The sequence below is a fragment of the Coffea eugenioides genome, unplaced genomic scaffold (genome assembly GCF_003713205.1).
Source record: "Coffea eugenioides isolate CCC68of unplaced genomic scaffold, Ceug_1.0 ScVebR1_899;HRSCAF=1655, whole genome shotgun sequence".
Lineage (NCBI taxonomy): Eukaryota > Viridiplantae > Streptophyta > Magnoliopsida > Gentianales > Rubiaceae > Coffea > Coffea eugenioides.
Genome location: NW_020864777.1, coordinates 12,805 through 34,020, shown reverse-complemented (window position 1 = coordinate 34,020; position 21,216 = coordinate 12,805). Strand labels below are relative to the sequence as shown.

At 36.4% G+C, this 21,216-nt stretch overlaps 2 protein-coding genes across 2 annotated transcripts; both read left to right on the top strand.

Annotated features, from left to right (window-relative positions):
- Window positions 1–6,012: 6,012 nt before the first annotated feature.
- On the top strand, window positions 6,013–8,491 carry LOC113759076 (stearoyl-[acyl-carrier-protein] 9-desaturase 6, chloroplastic-like). The gene is made up of 3 exons (XM_027301682.1): window positions 6,013–6,510; window positions 6,988–7,556; window positions 8,165–8,491. Exons 1-2 carry the CDS (start codon window positions 6,064–6,066, stop codon window positions 7,552–7,554), a joined length of 1,014 nt encoding a protein of 337 aa, XP_027157483.1. The 5' UTR covers window positions 6,013–6,063; the 3' UTR covers window positions 7,555–7,556; window positions 8,165–8,491.
- Window positions 8,492–16,936: 8,445 nt separating this feature from the next.
- LOC113759074 lies at window positions 16,937–18,714 on the top strand. Its single transcript, XM_027301681.1, has 2 exons — window positions 16,937–17,115; window positions 18,305–18,714. Exons 1-2 carry the CDS (start codon window positions 17,076–17,078, stop codon window positions 18,712–18,714), a joined length of 450 nt encoding a protein of 149 aa, XP_027157482.1. The 5' UTR covers window positions 16,937–17,075.
- The last annotated feature ends 2,502 nt before the right edge of the window (window positions 18,715–21,216 follow it).

The window sequence follows — 21,216 nt, the reverse complement described above, 5'->3', positions numbered from 1 at the left end:
TGGACTAATAAATGAAAAAAACAATGAACTTTGACAATTAAAAGTAAAGCTCCAATTTGTTTGTCAATGGCAGGCGAAGAAGAAGAGCACAACCATGGCTGCAAACTCAGTTGCAGTTCTGGAATAATATATACTCCAAAATGCCATCTGAGTTGCCTCGCCAAGATACAGCTTAAATCCAGTTAGTATCAAGCCTGAAACACAACTCACGGCAACAATATTGTATCATCACAGCCGAAAATGAGAACAAAATAAATTCACCTATTTCTGATCTTCATCTGTTGTGAAAATCCAACAAAAAAATCAACACTATATTCGAACAAAATTTAGATTCATTAAACCCTGGTAAGGAAATAAAAAGAAGAAAAAACAAATGTTCAAACCAAAAAGGAAATAACAAAAAATTGTACTTCCATATGAAATAGCACATACCGAATCAAGAGGGAAAAAAGCCAAAACCAGAGTGAACGAAGGTTAGAATGAGAGTGTGATTAGAGAAAGAGACGTGCAAATACAGATAAAAGGTACAGGCTAAGTGAATAGGAATCCTACTTCTCAGCAGAACTGGAATAAGGGAAAAATCACATCCAAGCAGATATTTGTAATCGTAATCATACGGATGATGAATGTTGAATAGAAAGCATAATTTGGGTGGAAAATTGAATACCAAAGCTGATCAGAATAGAATGGCATACCTAAAAAAAAATTCCCCATTTCACTCCTTTGAAGTACAACTATCATGTGAGGCTCCAACAATTCGGCAACATGAGACGAAATCGATACAGAAACGGGTTAATTGGATATCAGAGAAAGAGGGAAAAACGGCTAGTGTAAGCAAAGTAGTTCACCTGCACCCAATTCTCCTGCTCTGAAGTACAAAGGCCATGTGAATGATCAGCAAATCAAGCGGCTGCAGGAGTAGCAGCTGACCTGTTGGCTTAAAGAAGGAAGTCACAAAGAGATGAGATGGTGGGTTTGGTAGCATAGCCGGTTGGGATGGGACTTGCTCAGAATAGGTGTGCTGAATTTTGCTCAGAATAGGCGCGTGGTAGAGAGAGCAGGAAAAGGCTTCAATGCAATTTGAGGGGAAGACGGTGGAATGGCAAAAGAAGGAAAAGAAATAGAAGACTTCGGTCGGTCAAGAGAAGCTTTGTAAGAAACACTTTACTTGCCACTTGTCAGATAATTAAGGAACCACGTGGCAAGAGGAAAGGAAAGCATTAAATCTGGCTGGATTCTTATATACAAGGTATATATACAAGGTAAAGGTAGAAGATAGTAATTGTCCTTTTCCTTCAACCCACTTTCGCACCTTTATTTTCTTTTTCCGTTCTTTGCTTCCTAAAGAAACCCATGTGGGTTTGGTAAGAATTGACTATTCTATGCTTCAGAATTCTGAACCGTCCTTTCCTCTCCTCTCAGTCCATGGTCCCTCACTCTTCAGCATCACCGAGACGCCCCTCACTCTTCAGCATCACCGTTGACATCCATATCGTCCCGCGTGTGCTTCCATTTGGTTCTGCATTGGCGTTGAGGCCCTTCAAAGCTCAGACCCTTCACTGGAAATCAGGAACTGCTCCACCCACTCTTACCAACTCTTACCCACTCCAATCTCCAGAGTCCAGACGTACTCCTCTCCCCTTTCTTTGTTTCCCATTTTCCATTTCTCAATCAACCAATCTTCTTCCTCTGCTCTTTTGTCCCTCTCCTCTTTTCTTCAACACAAGTCAATATTCTTCTTTCCATCTCTCTGTTTTTTGTTTGTCTCTCAAGTCCACTGCTTTCTCCATTTTAATTTTGTGCATGCTGTTCCTACCCCTTGATTAAATTTTCTTTTATTCTCTAATAAATTTTATTTGCTGTTCCAGACTTCCAGTTCATCTCAATCGGACTCTCAGGCAGACAGACACCCAAAAAGACTCCAAGTTTCACTAATGCCGACTCTCCGGATGATTGGCAATTAACCCTTTTTTGTATTTGTCTTGAATAAGACACCGAATCATTTTAATCATGTTTAATGATATAGTGTTTGTGGAGTTTTAACTTGAACAGAAACAGCAGTCAATCTCACTGGTATGTCAAATCTTAAATCTTTCTAAAACACTTTTTGTGGAACATAGTTTTTCGAGTAAATCTACTTTTAATGCATAAATGATTCTCAATTACAGATGGTATGTTCAGATGAATATACAATGGCAAGAAATACCATGTGGCAGATATTGTTGCAGTACTCAGCAGGACTGGGAGTGCCGGTGTTGATCGAATTATTGTAAGTCTATATCCCTGAACAAAACTTTGGTCTATTTCATACGGATATGTCTCGTGCGACTATTTTTCTGGTTGGTATTATTATTAGCTCGTTGCAGAGGATAAGTTTGCAGCCCATTAGCTCGTTGCAAAGGATATGTCTCTTACATGGACTATATGAATTGTTGTATGATGGCTTCATTGTGAGTCATATTGTACTGGATGTGGTAAATATGCTAAAATGAGTGGTTATGAGGCTATAAAAGTTATTTCCTGATCAATGTGAAATCTTTGCTGTTAACCAAGTCCAAATGAACCAGATAATATTAACCAACAACTTCTCTCATTAAAGCTTGCATGCCATTTTTCTCTTATTTTCCATGCATTAAAATGTTTCGAGTTGTTTCACCTGTTTGTTTCATTGTTCTCCCCTTGTGACCTTGAATCAATTTGGTGAAGGCTCAACCTTGCAGTGAGCTTGACATGGAAATGAAGTGCATACTGATTTCAGAGTATATGACAAAGGTTACTTTTTTGTGTTGTATGATAACTTGCCTAAGCTTCTTTGCGTGATCTAAGGTTAGAGTAAATGGAATGCAAGAACTCTGCTTATGCTTGTGATTATCTTTTTGACAGATTTCAACTTTATTTTTGAACGAAGCACTGCAATGTATTGGGGAAGAAGGTAAAGTTTTCCAGTTCGACACTTAACATATTTTGTTTGTAGACTATCTTCTTATGGATTGTGCCTTCAGCTTCATTACATAGTGGAGCTGAGTTTAGGCCATATATGACTTAAATGAATCTGAAAAAATGAGGTCACTTGCTCGTTTGTATCAATTGTCTGAAACTTCTGCAAAATGTCACTTTAAAATAAAAAATTAACTTCTGCAAAATGTCACTTGAGCTAAACTACTTCTTGGAAGGGATATAGGGTATATCTCACTTGATCTAAACTACTTCTTGGAAGGGATATAGGGTATATCTTGTAGGTTTATTAATTCTTTCTGCAAATTATTTAGCTGACTGTTCTGTTTTACTTTGTAGGTAATGAACGTATTGAAAATATTGTGCCAGTACATTGTGATGATGAGCAAAAGGTTGATCGATCATGAGACAACTTCCAAGGAGCTGCTACAATTGGGCTGGACTCCATGCTTTGAGCAAATTCTACATTGGAAGATTTTGTGAGCAATATTGTTCTTTGTTATAACCAAACCATGCAATCTTTAACAAAAGTCCTTTTTTTTATGGTACTATAGGAGTCTTTTCTTTTGCCTACAAAATTGGGTTTAAAATTTTTTCGAGCTGGTTTTACTTTTTATTATAGGAGGATATTCTTGTTCTCGCAATGGCAAGACTTTTCCTTTGGGATTGTCCTCAACATTGTTGGAATGACGGTACTGAAGAACAGTGCAGGTCATATTTTATCTTTTATAAGATGGATGTTCACCAGCTGCAGTTAATATTCAAATACTTACCAATACTTTCATTTACAGAGAGTTACATTTATCAGGTAAACAAAATGCAACTCTCTCTCTCTCTTCCCTTACTATATGTGGCTTATATTCTGCATTTTGGTGTGTACATTAACTTGCGAATCCATACATTGTTGGTCCATTTACCTGTACAATAGATGCTCAGTGACTTCCTCATGTGTCCTAAATAAAATGTCAAGCTTCCTTGCATAGTCCACTACCCCTTTTCAGAATGGAATATAGTAATACCAACAAATCATTATGATATGAAAAAAATTGCATTACTTTTTCCAGTATATGTTAATGTGCCTACTGCTTGGTACCTATAAATGTGAAAGGTTGTGACAGTAATTGTTCCAATTTTTTGCTACTATAAGTAATGTGTCAATTATGTACCTGAATAGCATAGTGAGAGCTGGCATTAACTTGAAAGTACGGGGAAGAAATCTTCTTTAGGGATGATAATAAGCACATAGGTATAATCATGCGTTGTGTAAATCAGCAAGTCAAACTTGACTGAGAAGTTTCTACACAGGATGATTACTATTTTATATGTTAACACAGGATGGGGAGAATAGCATTTTCCAGAGAGTTGACTGGTACAGAGTGGTTTTGGATGAATCTCATACCATCAAGTCCTCTAAAACTCTAGGTGCCCAGGCTGCCTTCAAATTGTCATCCTATTGCAGGTGGTGTCTTACTGGTACCCCTCTTCAGGTATGGCAGCAGCAAAGAATTCTGGCATTAGTTGAACAAGTGCCCGAGTAATCTTTTGCCTGATTGTTATTAAACCACAGGCTATTGTCTAGCATGTATCAATTAAGGTCATTATCAATTGTTGCAGAACAAGTTGGAAGACCTTTATAACCTACTTTGCTTCTTGCATGTTGAACCATGGTGTAATTAGGCTTGGTGAGCTTAAATTTTTTTTTGTTGACAATTTTATGGCTGATGCTCGAGATGATTGAAAAACAAGCAGTTACTATTCAGTTTTTGCGTTACATTTCCTAGAAAAATTGTTCAACGAGTTAAAGATGGCCAAGTCTTTTTTTTTGTTTATTATTATTTTTTTAATCAACATTATAGTGCAAATGAGCTTGTTCCCTCGCTCTTCCCATTTGCTGAAATTTGTTTACTGCTTGTTATAGGTGGCAAAAACTGATTCAGAAGCCATATGAGAGTGGTGATTATAGAGGGATAAAGCTGATCAAGGCTATTTGGAGGCCACTAAAACTCACTATTTACAGACAGAAGTAATTATCATTTCTTTTTATGTAATAACTGCTTCCTTCTATTTCTTCAACAGCTTATGGTACTTTTTTTTTATCTCCACCAAAATGTAGATTTAACTCAACATCTCATGACTACTCTATGGGGAAATATGGTTATATGTTACATCAAGCCTTCTCCTTCTAGATTTAGACTGACCAGATATGTAGCTCATGAAATATAATCACTACCTATGGATGAAGCTCTCAATATTGACAACCTCAACATCAACAATCTCAATATGAACGATTGACAATCTACTTCTTGTGTTATTTTTACTTGTACCTTTGCTACACCGATAGTCAACGATCTACTTATTATCTGTTTTTAGTCATAACTTTACTACATCAATAGCCTATTATGTCCTTTATTATACTTTTCGTTTTCATTTTCTTCTATTTTCTAGATTCTTATTAGTTTATTGAGCAAAACTAGGCATGCCAGTCTTTGAATTCTACACCGCGCACATGCGCGGTGTACACCTCCTAGTTCGTCAAAAAATGAATAGCCAAACCAACCCACATGGCTGGTAAATCTAAGAGATTTTATCGGTCGGCAAATTGGAGATGGACAATCACGCCCCCAAAACTTATCAGCACTGGAGGTGACCAATTCCCCATAAATCGATGAGTCAGCGTCTGAACCTGATCCCGCAGGTTTTCCACCAGACTTTGACTGATGGTCATCATCAACGCATTAAAATTTGGTGGGATAGGAGGTCAAAGATTCAAACCTTGACTTCCATCAATTGCCACATTAAAATGATTTGCTTAATAAAAAATTTAAACTGGTACATGATGCACTCGTGTGATTCGGTGATGGTTTCTATCCAACACTCACGTGCAAGGTCTTGCTGGCACAGAATAACTATTTATTGAGTTCATTAATAAACCCCGTCCCAAAATTACCTCTAGCCATGCAGACCTTGGGACCCTTCCACAGCATCACCGCCAACACCGCCGCATGGACTCCAATTGGCACCGCCCTCGCCACCACATTCAAGCAACCACCGGTCCGTGCCAGGGCAGCCCCACCAAAACCCGCAAAGCATTTTCAGGCTAGCCGTTACATGCCACCAGAAAAAGCAGAAATCTTCAAGTCACTAGAACATTGGGCCACCCAAAGACTCCTCCCACTCATCAAGCCAGTGAACCAATGCTGGCAACCCATTGAATTCCTCCCGGACCCGGCAAAGCTTTCTGCCGACGAATTCTCCGATCGGGTCCGGGCCCTACAAGAAAGAACAGCTGGACTTCCAGATGAGTATTTTGTGGTGCTGGTTGGTGACATGATCACTGAGGATGCACTACCAACATACCAGTCGTGGATGAATACTCATGAAGGGGTTCGTGATGAGACTGGTGCGAGCTCAAGTCCATGGGCTGTTTGGACTCGGGCATGGACGGCTGAAGAACATAGGCATGGTGATTTGCTCAAGACTTACTTGTACCTCTCTGGTAGAGTTGACATGCTGATGATTGACAGGACTGTGCAATACTTAATCGGTGCTGGAGCGGTGAGTTCTTCATTTGGATTTTTGCATGTTGAAAATCGGATTTTTTTTTTTCCAAATATTCTGTTGGTGGTTCTTAAAAAAAAAATTCTGCTGGTGGTATTGTTTACATGCATCCTGCAAAGTTAAGGGGCAAAGTGTTATTAACCCTTTGTTTAAAACAAAACTTGTGTAAGTTTTGTCCTACAAATATTTTAACTGTCCAACAAATTTTTTCTTATCAAAATTTAAATGTGCCCCTTAAATATACATCTTCATAAATCTTGTCCCCACCCTCTTAAACTTCCACCAGTACACACACTCATATATCATGTTTATTGCCCTCCTGCATTTAAATATTTTTATAAAATTTTTTCATCATTGTCAAAAAAATTAAAACTTGAATCTATCTCCGAAAACTTTCTTTTTTCTCTTCCACATCCTAGCATCACGCATTAGCAATTCTGCATTTCATTTCTAACATTTGTTGTGAATTCACAGGATGTTGGAACAGACCGTAACCCGTATTTAGGATTTGTATACACATCTTTTCAAGAAAGAGCCACATTCGTGACACACGGCAACACAGCTAGGCTAGCCAAGGAAGGAGGTGATCCGGTGCTTGCGCGCATTTGCGGGACCATTGCCGCCGATGAGAAGCGCCATGAGATTGCCTACGCTAGGATTGTTGAAAAGCTACTGGAAATCGACCCCAATGGGGCCATGCTGGCCATATCAGAGATGATGAAGAAGAAAATCACAATGCCAGCTCATTTGATGCATGATGGGCAGGACCCTCATCTGTTCGAACACTTTGCAGCCGTGGCACAGCGGATTGGAGTTTATACGGCCGATGATTATGCAAACATTCTCGAGTTCTTCATTGGACAGTGGAATTTGGAGAAGATCCAAGGACTGGAGGGTGAGGCGAGGCGTGCACAGGACCTTGTTTGTGGACTACCGCATAGGATTAGGAAGTTTCAAGAACGAGCTGATGAGCGAGCCAAGAAATTGCAGCCCCGAGGAGTGAATTTCAGCTGGATTTTCAACAAGGAGTTGACCCTGTAATGGTAATACTTTCAAGGGTTTAAATGGAATGTTTTAGTCGCTAAATATAATATTTGTCCCACTTAATTAAAATTCTTGGCGAAAATGAGACAAATTTGATATTTAAGTAGGACATATTTTATATTTTAGAGAATAACATACAAAAATTTAATACTTAATTAGAACTGAAGCGGGACACGTATTATACTTTAGAGACCAAAGTGAGATAGTCATTATACTTTAGAGATTAAAGTGTTTCATTTAAAAATTTAGGGACCAAAATGAAAATTCGAGTATAATTGAATGATTCAAAATGAATCAAAATTTTTAAAATTTTTTGGGAAGTCAAACATTTCTGTTATCATTATTTTTACCATTAAAAGTAAATTGTTCTTTTGAAAACGCCCAACAAGATCACATTCAAACAGAGCCCTAGGCCGTCACAAATATGCTATGCAACATTGATGTCGAGTGGATTTATTTTTCCTCTTTGCATCCTGTCGTCCATTTTTTTTTAGGTCATTGATTTGATAATATTTGCACAGTTCTTTTGGCATCCTAGGATTCTCACGAAAGATTTTCATTAGCTTCAAGCCAACAGACTCACTAGTTTACTTTTGTAGTTTTCCAGTATAAAGTTACTCAAGGCGCTGCGGTCCAAGTAGATATTGATGGTTATGACGATTGCGATATAAGTAGCGGAAAAGTGCTGGCGGTTCAATTACAAAAACTGGTCGTTTCTATTACATATCATACCATAACGATTGCATTGACGGGGATGAAGGTCCGTATTGGTGTTTCTGGAAGGCAAGAGTCCTCGATTTCAGTGCTCTCTGTATCATCCAAGAAGGATTAGATGAGAAACAAGAATAAGAAACACAATTTGGAGGTTTCTTTGGATCAGAAGGAGCAGTTGTATTGAGTGTGACTTATGTTCTTCAGTAATTATTTGTCATGTGTTGCATGCGTGTACTTGTTTTTGTCGTTTTGAAGATCAACCACATTTATGGAGGTTGCGTCCTGTTCTATATTAATGAAATTGAAGGTTATTTTTTCCCCTAGTGCTAACCATAAAAAAATTTAGCATATCTTTTCCAAAAGGTCAAAAAAAAAAGGGCAAATTTCACTTTACCCCCTGTGATTTAGCCTTTTTTTTGGATAACCTCCCCATGGTTTCAAAAGCTATACATAATCCCCTCTTGATTTGGATTAAAATGTCAAAGTGACGGGAATGATCATTCATAACGGAGTCATCTAAAATGTCAAAAATACCCTTGTGTAAAGTTGAAATTATTTATTAACCAAGGGGATTATGTGTATATTTTGAAAATCATAAGGGGGTTATATGGTAAAATATAAAAATCATACGAGGTTTTTGTGTCATGTATTTATAAGGGTAATTTTGACTTTTTAGAAGTTCCGTGACAAATGACTATTTCCGTCACTTTGACACTTTAATCCAAACCATGAGGAGGTTATGTATAGCTTTTGAAACTATAGGGGGTTATGTAAAAAAAGGCTAAACCACAGGGGGTAAAATATAATTTGCCCAAAAAAAAGGACCAATAAAAGAATAAAGAAAACAAAAATTCCATGACATTATTGAATTTCGAAATATTCTTGTGATGATTCCATTTTTGGGGATCATATGCATACAATATTTATTCTCAAGATATGCAACTAGTTAGGCGCAAATGATCCAAATTCAATCTTGTTATTCAAGAGGTTGCTCAATTAAAACTCGAAATCTATAGTTTGAGCTGAAGTCCAGTTCAAACTTGATTTTGTATAGCAACCGGTTTATAATTCTATGTGTAATTTGGTCTTTACTACACGTTTTCAGGGTGTTTAGGGCTTTGTTTACCTATGCCTCCAAGCCAATAAATCTTAGCAATGTTCCATAAGCCCATTGCATCTCATTTCAGTTTCAAGCGCTCCCTCAATGCCAAGTTCCATGCGATAGGGTGTTAAAAGACTAAATATCTCACGTTGATTTTCAAAATTTTTTAAAATTATATTAATAAGATGTTGGATAATTTCACTCATTGTCAACTAATTTTGAAAGAAAACCGTACACAGCATACCTGCGTTTGGTTTTAAAGCTAACGTAACATTCAAGATACGATAATAATTTCACCTGGGGCCCAAAATAAAGGGACAAAAAAAATAGAGTTTCGGTCGGAGGCAAGTGCCATTATATAGTAAGAATTAAAAGTTGGTCCGTACAATAATGCCTCAGGCAGTTAGGTAAGTGAGATTAAAATTTACTCCCTCCCTTTTTTTATAACTGACGTTTAAGAAATTTACTCTAGTGTACTTTTATCTGTCGTTTTATTATCCCCATACAGTATTAATTATTTTTTTACAATTTTACCCTTTTATCTCTCTTTTCCAATACAGGATTCTTAATTACTACTCCTAGTTTGGTGGGAGTTAGTTTGCATTGCTTTTGGCCTAGTAAAACAGCACCATTTAGTACTCTAGTGAGAGAAAACATGGGTGAATTGGATAATTAATGAGGGTACAAAAGGAAAGTAGTGTATAGATTTAAGCAATGAAAAACTTTTCTTAATTGGTGTGTAAAACCTTAAACGTCAGTTATAAAAAAAAGGGAGGGAGTATTAACCAATTAAGCTAGTTCACTAAAATCCATCGTCCTTCTTGGGCGTAGGTAACGGGTTTGAAACTTCTTGTTTGTCTGTATTTTCCATTCAGGAATTTTTGAAATATTTTTGAAAATAGTTTAATTCCCTTCAAATTTTTAATAGTTTAGTCGGTCCATTCTCATCCCCTTTCCCTCCTACAGGACCACCAGGTGTAAAAATGTTATACTAAAAAAAAATAGGGATAATTGCAGAAACCTCCCCTGAGTTTTATGGTAATAGCATTGACCTCCCCTATGAAGTTTAAAATAGCAATCACCTCCCTAAAAAAAGACTGACACAATTTAATACATTCTTCATTGTCAATTTACTAAAATACCCTCACTAAAATTTAATTTTACCAAAGAATGTGATGACTTAAACCTAGTAAAACATTTGTCATTTTGATAATTGTAGTTTACACTAAATTAACTATTTATGCATAGTTTAACTAAATAACTAAATAACTAATAATCTAATTAATTAATTAACTAATTATCTGTTGACATAAATAACTAATTAACTTTAGATGCTTAACTAATTATCTAATACACTAAATTTTTTTTTTTTAAGTAATTTGTTAAATAGCCTGCCTGAAACCCGCTTGCGGGTTTCCCCTTTATGTAAAATGACTAAAAGCTGCGTTTCTGTTCTATTTATATCAAACACATACTCTCAAACCCTCACCTGAAGGGTGAGGATGAGAGGGGAGGTTTTGCTGGGCATCCTAGGGCCCTCCGATGGGCATGTGCAACTCAACGCAGCTTGCATGTAAAAAATTTTTTTTTTTTTAAAGTAATTTGTTAAATAGCCTGAAACCCGCTTGCGGGTTTCCCTCTATTTTTTTTTTTTAAATAAATTCTATGCTAAAATGACTTAAAACAAAAATAAAAGACTAAAAGTAAATAAAAACTAGCATGAAAAATAAAAATAACAGTAAATAAAAATACACTAAAAATTTGGTGTCTACAGTAGTTAATGAATAATCTGGAAACAGATTGAATGAAGACTCAGAAGAAACGGAAGCTGGTCTCTTATTATTAAAGAGTGAAGGCTAAAATAGGCATATCAGGTGAAAGTTTGTGGTGGAAATCTGTTTTTCGCATATGCACGCGCCTTTGCAGTTCGTTTAAGACACACGCCGAATATTTGACGATTTCCGTCCACTTTTCAGGTTAATTCAAACCACGGGGTATCGACTGGTATGATATGAAACCACAAGGGGTTTTTATGTATGATTGCCTAACCACAGGGGGCTTTTTTGTTGTTTACCCAAAAAAGTATAATTTGTTGGGGTTGTTTTCAGACTCAGAAATCTTCAATGTTGCCTTTCTATTGCACCAGCAATATTTGTTTTGTATTGTGAAGGATGTAGGAGAGTTCCATGATGTTCTCCTGTGGCTGGAAGAAGCCATTTTCTGATTTCTGCAATATGACTTGAAACTGCCAAACTGAGTATCAAGCAAGCTGTGTTTTGAGCTGGAAAATTGCTGCTGCATACATGAGTCCAGATTCTGGTATTCATTTTGCTACTGACCATCGTTTATAAGCTAGTGCCTTAGTTACATCAATTAGCCGTTAAGTAGCCGTTGGTTTCTCAGCAAATGAAGTTGTTGCAGGTCATCATCTGGAAGCATGTTGTTGCATTTATACCCCCTGAACTTCCTTGTGCTTAATGAAAAAGCCCCTCCCTTGTTAATACTACTTGTCAACCAACATCAGGGCAAATTTGGAACAAATTTTTTATCTCACTTGTACAGCTAATTTTTTAATGGGAATTGAAGCTGCCTGGACTGATTTTGCAACTTAATGTTCCTGTTGAGGGGTGCTATCTGCCATTTCAGAACTTAGAGGGGAGCTCAGTGCAACTGTCAGTAGTTTCAGGGGAGGTTTCTGCAATTTTCCCAAAAAAATAAAGTAAATTTATTGAGTTGGGGCCAATTGAGCATCGGAACTTGCAATTAGCAAGTCCGTACAATAATGCCTCAGGCTGGTCAGTAAGCGGGATTAAAATTTATTGAGCTGGGACCAAATGCCTTGTTAAGTCGGTGCTGGCATTAAAAATTTTGTCTGCACGTCAGAAAGTGGAAAAGATCTAAAAATATCTTCTTGTTCACAGTGTTAAGTTAGTGTAATGGTCCCATATAGGTTCTTGTGGTAGTAAGTTTAACATGCATAATGAGATATTCTATCTCTTGTACAAACTTACCTGCCACGCAGTGGCGGATTTAAGGTGGTACACTGGGGCACGGCTCCCATTGCTCCCTCTTAATTTTTTACGGTACTTACAAAATTTTGATGTAATTTTAAGTGTGTTTTCGGAGTTTTCTTGCGAAGGAATGAAATGAAAGAATTATGTAGTCTTTTAAGTTGGTTCATGAACTAATATTCTAAAAGAATATGTGGGTTACAAAGTTTCATTTGAAATAAGCTAAAAAAACATTTTCATTTGTACTTGTTGGTAAATATTTTTTTGCTTAAAAAACTAGAAAAAGAATAGGTAAAAAATTTTAGTATTATTTTTGTCCCTACTGATAATTTTTTCTGACTCCGCCACTCCTGTCACATATCAATAAAAGTTACAATTTTTCCTAAAAAAGTAAAAAAAAAAAAAGTGGAAAGGAAAAACAAAGTTCCTGTTTTACGTAAAACTAGTCAGTATCCATACCTACTGAGTGCACAATTTCCAGCAGAAACACACATTATCCCGGGCGTGAAGTGTGTATATTATCAAGTATACAAAACGATCGAGGGTTCGAATAGACACTGCTTCAATACAATAGACACAGCTGCTGTACTGTGCTTTATCCCAGACAGATCGAGAACAGCTACGCACAGAAAATATGTCTGCTAGCGTTTCATTCTGCTCATCACGCAGGACAAATAGGGAAGTCATTAGGGCCCCCCCACTTCATAAGACAATGTTTAAATATTAATTTTTGTTGAATTAGCATCCAAAGTACAAAAGCATACTTGGGAATATAGTTTTTGCCCCTCCCGAGTGATGGAGCTTCTTCACAGCCGATTGAGTAGAAAACTCAGTAGCAGCCCAATAGATATGATCACCAATATGCAAGTGTTGAAGTAGTAAACTACTGGGGCCGGGTAGTTTCCTGAAACTCCTTAACCACCCAAGTGTTTCTTCTTCCCCGAGGCCAGTTTCAATCATCGCTTTTAATCAAATCCACCACTCTTAATAGTTTGTTGAGTCCCAAATTCTTTCGCAAGGATTCAGGAAATTTTAGATATTGTGGTCCAACAGAATTCCAGTTATCAAACCTAAAGGAAGTGTCCAGGAAATTTTGTTGTTCAAATTAGATACTATTTGGCTTCTTTATTATGAAATTTAATTTAACGGACATGACTCGATGTGACTGAATTCTATCAATAATTGAATTTTTTTTGTTCAAATGTTCTAAATCTGATTTAAATTTGATACATTGGAGACCAGATTTGCACTTGTCAAAAATTTGAGAACTAAAACTACAAGTGCTAAACATTGAGGACTAGATTTGCTTTTGCAAAAATTTCCAGGTCTAAAACTGCACAGGAGTTAAAGCTTGGGGATTAGAATCGCATTTTTTCTAATTACAAAAGTGCGACATATAGAAAAATGCATGAGAGGTAAATTAAAGGAAACTAACATTTACGAATTAGAAAGAAATAAGTTGTTGCATAATGAAGGATTACGGGGGTTAAGTTTGCAGAACGTTATGTTACTATAATAAATCGAAAGCAGGTAGAGAAAGTTCTTAAATTGGTATAGTTATGCATCCAAAGGTACTCAAGTTGATCCATGAACTTGTTTTGCTACCTAATTAAGAGAAGAAAGAACATTAAAGTTTCATCTTAGATTTTATTTTATTTTTGGGCAATCTTAGAATTTATTATAGTTCAATATAGCTTTAGTCAAGAATTTCTACTCCTCCGTGCTCTTCAATTCACGGTTGTTACATACCTTGTAAGTGCTCAAGGTCTGCATTTAGACATGCTTCTTAACCATAATCTGTTGCTAAATCACAATGATATGGCAGTGTTCTATCAATTGAATTCTCTGTCCATGTAATTATGGATTTTTTTAGCATCTAATTAGATTAATTAAAAAAACCCTAAATATGGATCTTTGACAGCCAAGCGATATTAGATAAAGTTGATTTTAATGTATATCCATGGTTAGATTACTATTCCCTTTTCTCTATCCATTTTTCCCAACCTGTTACGAATTACAACTGTATTTTGCTCTTTTCTATTAACAAATTTTGCTTCAAGTTGAATAGCTGACTTCGCAACAAAAATCTTCCAATTTGCTAATGTCATTTAGCTCCTTATCTTCAAATGCTCGAAAAAATCTTGGCTGTGATGCTGTACAGCAAAAACTAGATTAAAATTCAGTCGAAAAGAATAAACAATTGTGTTCTTGTTTGCATATGTTTACAATTGTGAGCTTGCATGCCTGCTAGAGTGAATAATGGAGACAAGCATAAATGCGCATAGATTAGATATACCGCAAAGTGTAATTTAGAAAAACTTCTATCAACCAAAATTTAGTCTCAAATCATGCTTCAGTTTTGTTCTTATTTTGATCAAACTGCAGTAGATTTTTCATCGCTTTAGCGATTGACAAGTGAACAGGCCCTTAGTAATCGCTGCTGTCCAGTTTTGAAGTATTTAAGATAAGAGATTCAAATTGGACGAAGTGCCATTAGCAAGTGTTATTTTTTCGGACCATTGCAACTTACAAGCTGCTAGCCGACGAATTAATTTCTCAAGCTTTTTAGGCAAGCGGTTGAGTTGGGGCCAGTTAGCCGTTTATAAATGTATTGACATCTAAATATTGATCAGAAGGGCTTAATGAGATTGCATGGGACTATTGGAGTACGGTGAGTCGGCTCCAACATATTCCACACGTAAACAATGTTAAAGTCGGATCACTCCTGCTCAACTTCATTTTTTTTGGGACTTATTCCACACATTTGCGGTTAGGTTCATGAGTAAAAGGATTATACCCCACATTGATCCGAAAGATAGAGAAAGAGCGGTTAATATGTAAGTAAGGGTTCGAGATATAATGGTTTAAGTTTTTGAGTCAGAGTTGGATTCTTAACTTACATATTGATCTCTTTGATGGGTTCTCTCGAGATGTTTCTCTCTATCATCAGCAAATAACAATTGTATTAGTTTAGTGATCAAGAGAAAAATATGTGACAAATATAGATTTACACTTAGCAATACACGGGCTTTGCTAGCAAAGACAAGGACTTGATTCCCGTTCAGTGTATCCCTTCTTCTTTTTCATAACGCACATCTAAATACTTAACACACGTCTTCTTTTATCAATAAGTATTATAATTAGTTAAAGTTAAAATGATCAACTTCTATACTAGTAAATGTAGATGTATGTCATACATTCAAATATATACTGCGGGAAATGGAGAGAAAACCCACTAGAGAAGAGCCAAATCTGCTAAGACGAGTTATTCCCACAAATCCATGTATACAAGATTTAGGAAATCCTCACGTATGCTGAATATTTTTTATTTTTATTTCTTTTTCGCTTTCAATTGCCAGTTGTATTTTTAAACTTCTTACAGTTGGTTTACCAAAAAACAGTTTGTGGTCATATACAATAGATAAATTTTTAGAGTAAAACTACAGAACACAACAATTGTGTCAACGGCACTTGCCTGGTTTCTTTAAAATGATTAAGCGCATTCAAAGGTACAAAATGTCAATAGACATTTTGCTTTTGTTAACAAAAACTGCAATTTTTGTGCATCAAGTGGCCATGCAAGTTGACCTGCGTGGCCCTTTGACCCAATAAAGTCCTACTCCCTTCTCAGGATGGAAGGCTCATAGTCCATTTGGATTGCAAACGATCAAGGGTATTGTGATTTTGTCAGACGATCGAGAATCGACGCAAACGTTAAAGAAAGGGGCTCCATCAAGCTTGAGCCAGCAAGAAGCTTAGCAAATATTACAAAAAAGCACAGAACAAAATTACAATCTCAGACATATGAAAACGAAAAGAAGAAAAATATTTTATTATCTCAGCTCTAAATAGAGAAACAACTAAAGAAGCCAGCCAAGATACTCATTTCCTGCTTTTGTCTCTACCTATATAAAGATTGGCCCTCGTCCTTCACAATAAAAGCGTAGCTTGTCGTCTTTCTCATCCAACTTATCTCCTTTCAATTCGCATCGTGTTAAGTAAAGAAAGAATGGGGAGCTCGGCAGCAATAGAGACTAGTTGCTTCTTGATCGTCTTTTGATTTGTAGTTTCCAGTTTAATTGTAACCTACATAGTTGACTGGAGAAAAGGTGTTGACCTGACAACGTATATATGGCGTTTGGAAGGGGCTTTACGTTTATGATGTCCTGATAATGTAGTATCACAATTTTATGGCATAACTTTGAAGAAAGAATGCTATCCCAAATAACGCAACGGATCTTCTGTACCACACTCTGTCTCACATCCTATCCCACTCCTTAGAATCTCGCCAAGTGTCCCTTAATAAACCAACCTCTCAAACAACCCAACTCAGATCATATTAAGTTAATTAATCGATTAACCGGATAAAAAAACTTAATCTCTTTAACCAATATAACCAAAATCAAGAAAAATAAAAACTCTTTAACCAAAATTACAATTTATCAACGGGAAAAACCCTATAACTCAAACAAATAACCTCTGTCCTCTTCATCATCTCTTCTCATGAGAAACAACTTTTTTACGAGGATTAGATAAAAACATAATTACGGTTGTTTCAGCCTCTGCTTCACTGACTCTTCTTCTTCTTCCTCCTTCGGATTCCTCAAAACCCTTTTCCCTTTTCCCCCCTCCAACCCATTGATGGAATTCCAACGGCTTTTTCAAAATTGTCACCTGCGCTGCTCCGAAGCATGGCATTCACTCCATTGAAGCAATTGAAACTAGTATCGGGTATCAAGCTGCTATCTTTATCTTTTGCCTTTCTAGAAAATCCAGATTGCTTTTTAGTGCACCTTGGACGAGTTTATTGCGGTTTCATTTTTTGTTCTCTCGGTTGCGGTTTTTTTTTTATTTGTTTTGCCATTTGTAGTGATTTTTTTATTGTTTGAGGTTTTTGATGGATGGCGTTAGGTGGGTTTTGTTTCTGGTTAAAGTGGAGGGATATTTGGGCGGTTGATTGTTGAATGTACTGAGTGAAGCTGCTGATTGGTTGCATCGTGGATACTTTACTAAATGTTCTGAAATTTCATCCTTTGATCTGTGATAGGGACTGTGAATTCAATTGGCAACCTAGGCTGGCTTATGGATTGGATTTCCGTTCATGCCTTTCTGTTTAACCTTTACTTGTTTGAGTGTAGTTCCTTGTTTTGCAGTGTGGAAAGCATATTCCAATAATAGGTTTAGGCGAGCCTATTCCTATCTTCTGTAGTGCTCTTCTTCTGTTAGATTTTGGGGTCCTTTTTTTTTATTATTTCTCTAATAACAATTATAGCTTTAATTTTTTGCCCTTTCATTATTCTGAATTTATACTTGTAAAGCTCACTCAGAGCAGAAGGATGATAAATTAGTCTTTAGTTTGTTTATCCAATCACCTCATTTACTTTTTTGTCTTTTTTTTGGGACAAACTAGTTATCGGTTGTACAGTGTTCTCCAAAGCTTTATTAAATGGTGAGCTCAAAAAAGAAGCTAGAATCTACATAACAATTTTTATCCTGTGTCTGAAAAATGATGAATTTCCTTGTTTTAATCACCATGCTCTTCGAATTCTTTCTGGGGTGCTGTGCAACTAACAGAGAAATGCTTTCTCTCTCTCTCTTTCCCCCAAAGTTCTTTTGTTACGTTTAGTTTTTCTAAATTTTAAAGGATAACTTTACCGATAATTTTAAAGTTACATTTGCTGCAGCAAATTGTAATGGTTTTCTGGTTTTGGTCTATATGGATAGAGGTGCCATCTTGACTTGCATTGGTGTGACTAGTTGCAGGGTTTATGTATTCATTCACTTCATTGTTGCTGTTTACAAAGTTCAATGTTTATGAAAATTATGAAACTTAGATAATTGAAATCTCTTATTTGCAGAATGTTATGCATAATGAAGCTTCAATCATATAGAGCTTGTAACTTTTTCCCTAATACTGCAGGGGTATCTGATATGATGATAGGTTTTTTCAGTCAACTGGAACTGATTCGTGTTAATGCATCTGAGACTATGGAAGCCTATATCATTCTGCGCAACCTTGATGATGGACAAGAAGAGCAGGAGAGGAAAGGTTCTTGCGTGGAGGAGGAGGAGGAGTGGGGTAAGGCAAAGCCATCAACTCTCAAGAACAAACTAAGGGAGGCTCTTGAGGAGGCTTCTGAAGATGGGTCATTGTCTGATAGGACATTTTGCACTGAAGAATCCATTCCTGGCTTTAATGAAGCCTTCAATAAGTTCTTGACTTTGTACCCAAAGTTCCAATGTTCAGAAACAATTGACCAATTGAGACTTGACTTTGTACGGGTTGTTTTCTTATTTTCAAATGCTACAGTATTGGGACATTTAGCTTAAAGGAAATTATTGCAAATTTGAGCAATCATGTACTTCATGGGGGTGCAGAGAAAGGTACTGTGGAGCATGATATTGAAACCAAAATTATGAATTACTTGAACATTCCTGAGAATGAGTTTGTACTTGTTTAAATTGTTGCTGAATCTTATCCTTCCCATTCGAACAAGAGGCTATTGAATAAGTTTGACCATGAGAGCCAGTCTGTGAGTTGGATGGCTCAATGTGCTAAAGCATCGGCAGCGGGAGCCGACCTTTTCATATCTTCTTTTGAATTTCAAGTTTCTTTCAAACGTTATGGGAAAAAGTCCAAAGGCTCGCTTACTTTGTTGGCACAAATCAAATACAGCAACTGTAGTCACGGAATCCAAGAATATATGAACTCCTCGCCCTCAAGTATTATCTCCATATAATACAGAGCATCGCTGGCATAGTCCCCACAAAACTCTTAATTCTGCAAGACTGAAAAGGCCACAGGAAAACAGGAAATCAAAAACACATAACCTTTGTAATTTTTGAGAATAATGCAGCCACAGGAAAACAGGAAATCAAAAACACAAAAGTAAAAAAAAATGTTCAGAATTGAGAAAAAATTACTCAACATGTTGAGATATATTGCTGCTTATTACTTCCACAAAATATATGGAAACCTAGGAGTACAGATTGGTAAATACCTCTTCATAAATATTAAATACCATGAATAGTGCGTGAAACATGTGGAAACTTAGGAGTGCTATTAAGCTAAGCTGTAGGGAGGAAAAGATTGTCTTTACTCTCTATCCAGTTTCCTCCTCTGGGCAAAAACGTAGTGCTTGCTCACATATAAACTAACAAATGTACCCCCGAAAAGCTGCCTTAGATCCTGCAAATCTACCACTAAAAACAACCAAACAACGAAACAATCCAATTTCTAGAACTTTGAAGAATAGAAGATCTAGCAACTAGCATGCCAACCCCTTTAAAAAAATAAAAAAATAAAAGCTTCTCTTTTTGTAGAAAGAACTAATTTTTAGAACTTTTGAATCTACCAGGGAATTTTGTCAGCTCACAAGAGATAACAGGAGGACAACATCAATTTTTAGAAGAAGAGATAAATGATAAACAACGAAAAAAATTCTTTCCAGTAAGAACTGAATTTTAGAACCTTTGAAAAAAAATTAGAAGTTTTCAATCCTATTACAACCTATTGTGTATCTAAGAACCGGAAGGGTCACTTGCAATCTTACTCAGTACCAATAATACACTTTAATAAACATGAACGATTCAGCAAAAGATTCCAAAAATATGCAAGCACGTAAAACAGAACAAACTGTGGCAATATATCCAATGAAACCAATCGGTGTAATAAAGCCCCATAACTAGTGATTAATTGAAAAAGTTTCAAACTTTCACAAGTCCTAAATATGTCTGAAAGTCGGGGATAAGGGGAAGATAAGAAGAAGGAGAGAGCCTAGAAAGTGAGGGTGAGAGGAAGTGAAGGTGACAACAACAGCAATAGAAGGAGCGGCAGAGGCACATGTGGAGGCGGAGTATAAAAAATTTGTTTGGGTAGGTCTCGTGATAGGTGAGGTGATGGGTGGAAGGGTAGCGGGAGAGACGAAGAGTGGAGGAAGTGGCCGGAGGGGCGGAGGGTGAAGGTGGAGGCGGTGGTAGGAGAGGCAAAATGTTGGGGAGGAGGATGACCTGCGCGGCTCTGAGGAAAAGCTGTAAGTTAGCGATCAGGATAGGGAGAGAGGAGGGACGCCTGTGTTTTTCATTTTGTTGTAACTTTATACTTACCCAATTTTGATTTTTTACCTTCATTGGTTTGGGGTGTAGACCCGTTTATGTGGATTTAGTTGTGGAATTGAATTTAGAATTCTTTTGGTTCAATAAAGAATTCAACTTATGGAATTGGAGCGCTATAGAATTTAGATTCAATTCTAGTTTCTTGATTGAGACACGATTGAAACAGTAGAATTGCTCCAATCCCAATTCTATGATCTCAATTCTAAGGAAGCAAACACACCCTGACATTAAAACACATTACACTCGACTTCAGTTGTAACAGCCTCAAATTGAGGTTTATTTAAATATGTGTTTTCTCTCCTAAATTTTCCCTCCATTCTTAGTATATAATTAGTTTTATTATGTAACTTTTAAATATCAACTAAGGAATCTCTTTAATTTCTCTTTGTAATAATATCTTACAGCAATCCAACTCTTAGTTTTCTTATAGTAATAAGTATAAGAACACTATCACATTAATATTTGTATTCAATTTGTAGTCAATCAAGAAGGTTTTGGTTTAATAGCTAAAATAAAGATTCTATGAGTTAGAGGTTCTAAATTCAAAACTCCTTCCTTATTTGTTTTTTTCAAAAAAATACGATTAGTAGTCATCACTATAACTCTGAGTTTTTTTGATGTGATTCTTTTTTTTTTTTTACTTTGGAATGGCTACTGTTACATTTAAATCTTAGTTATGCTCTAAGTTTGTAATTTAAAATTTCATCATAAATATTA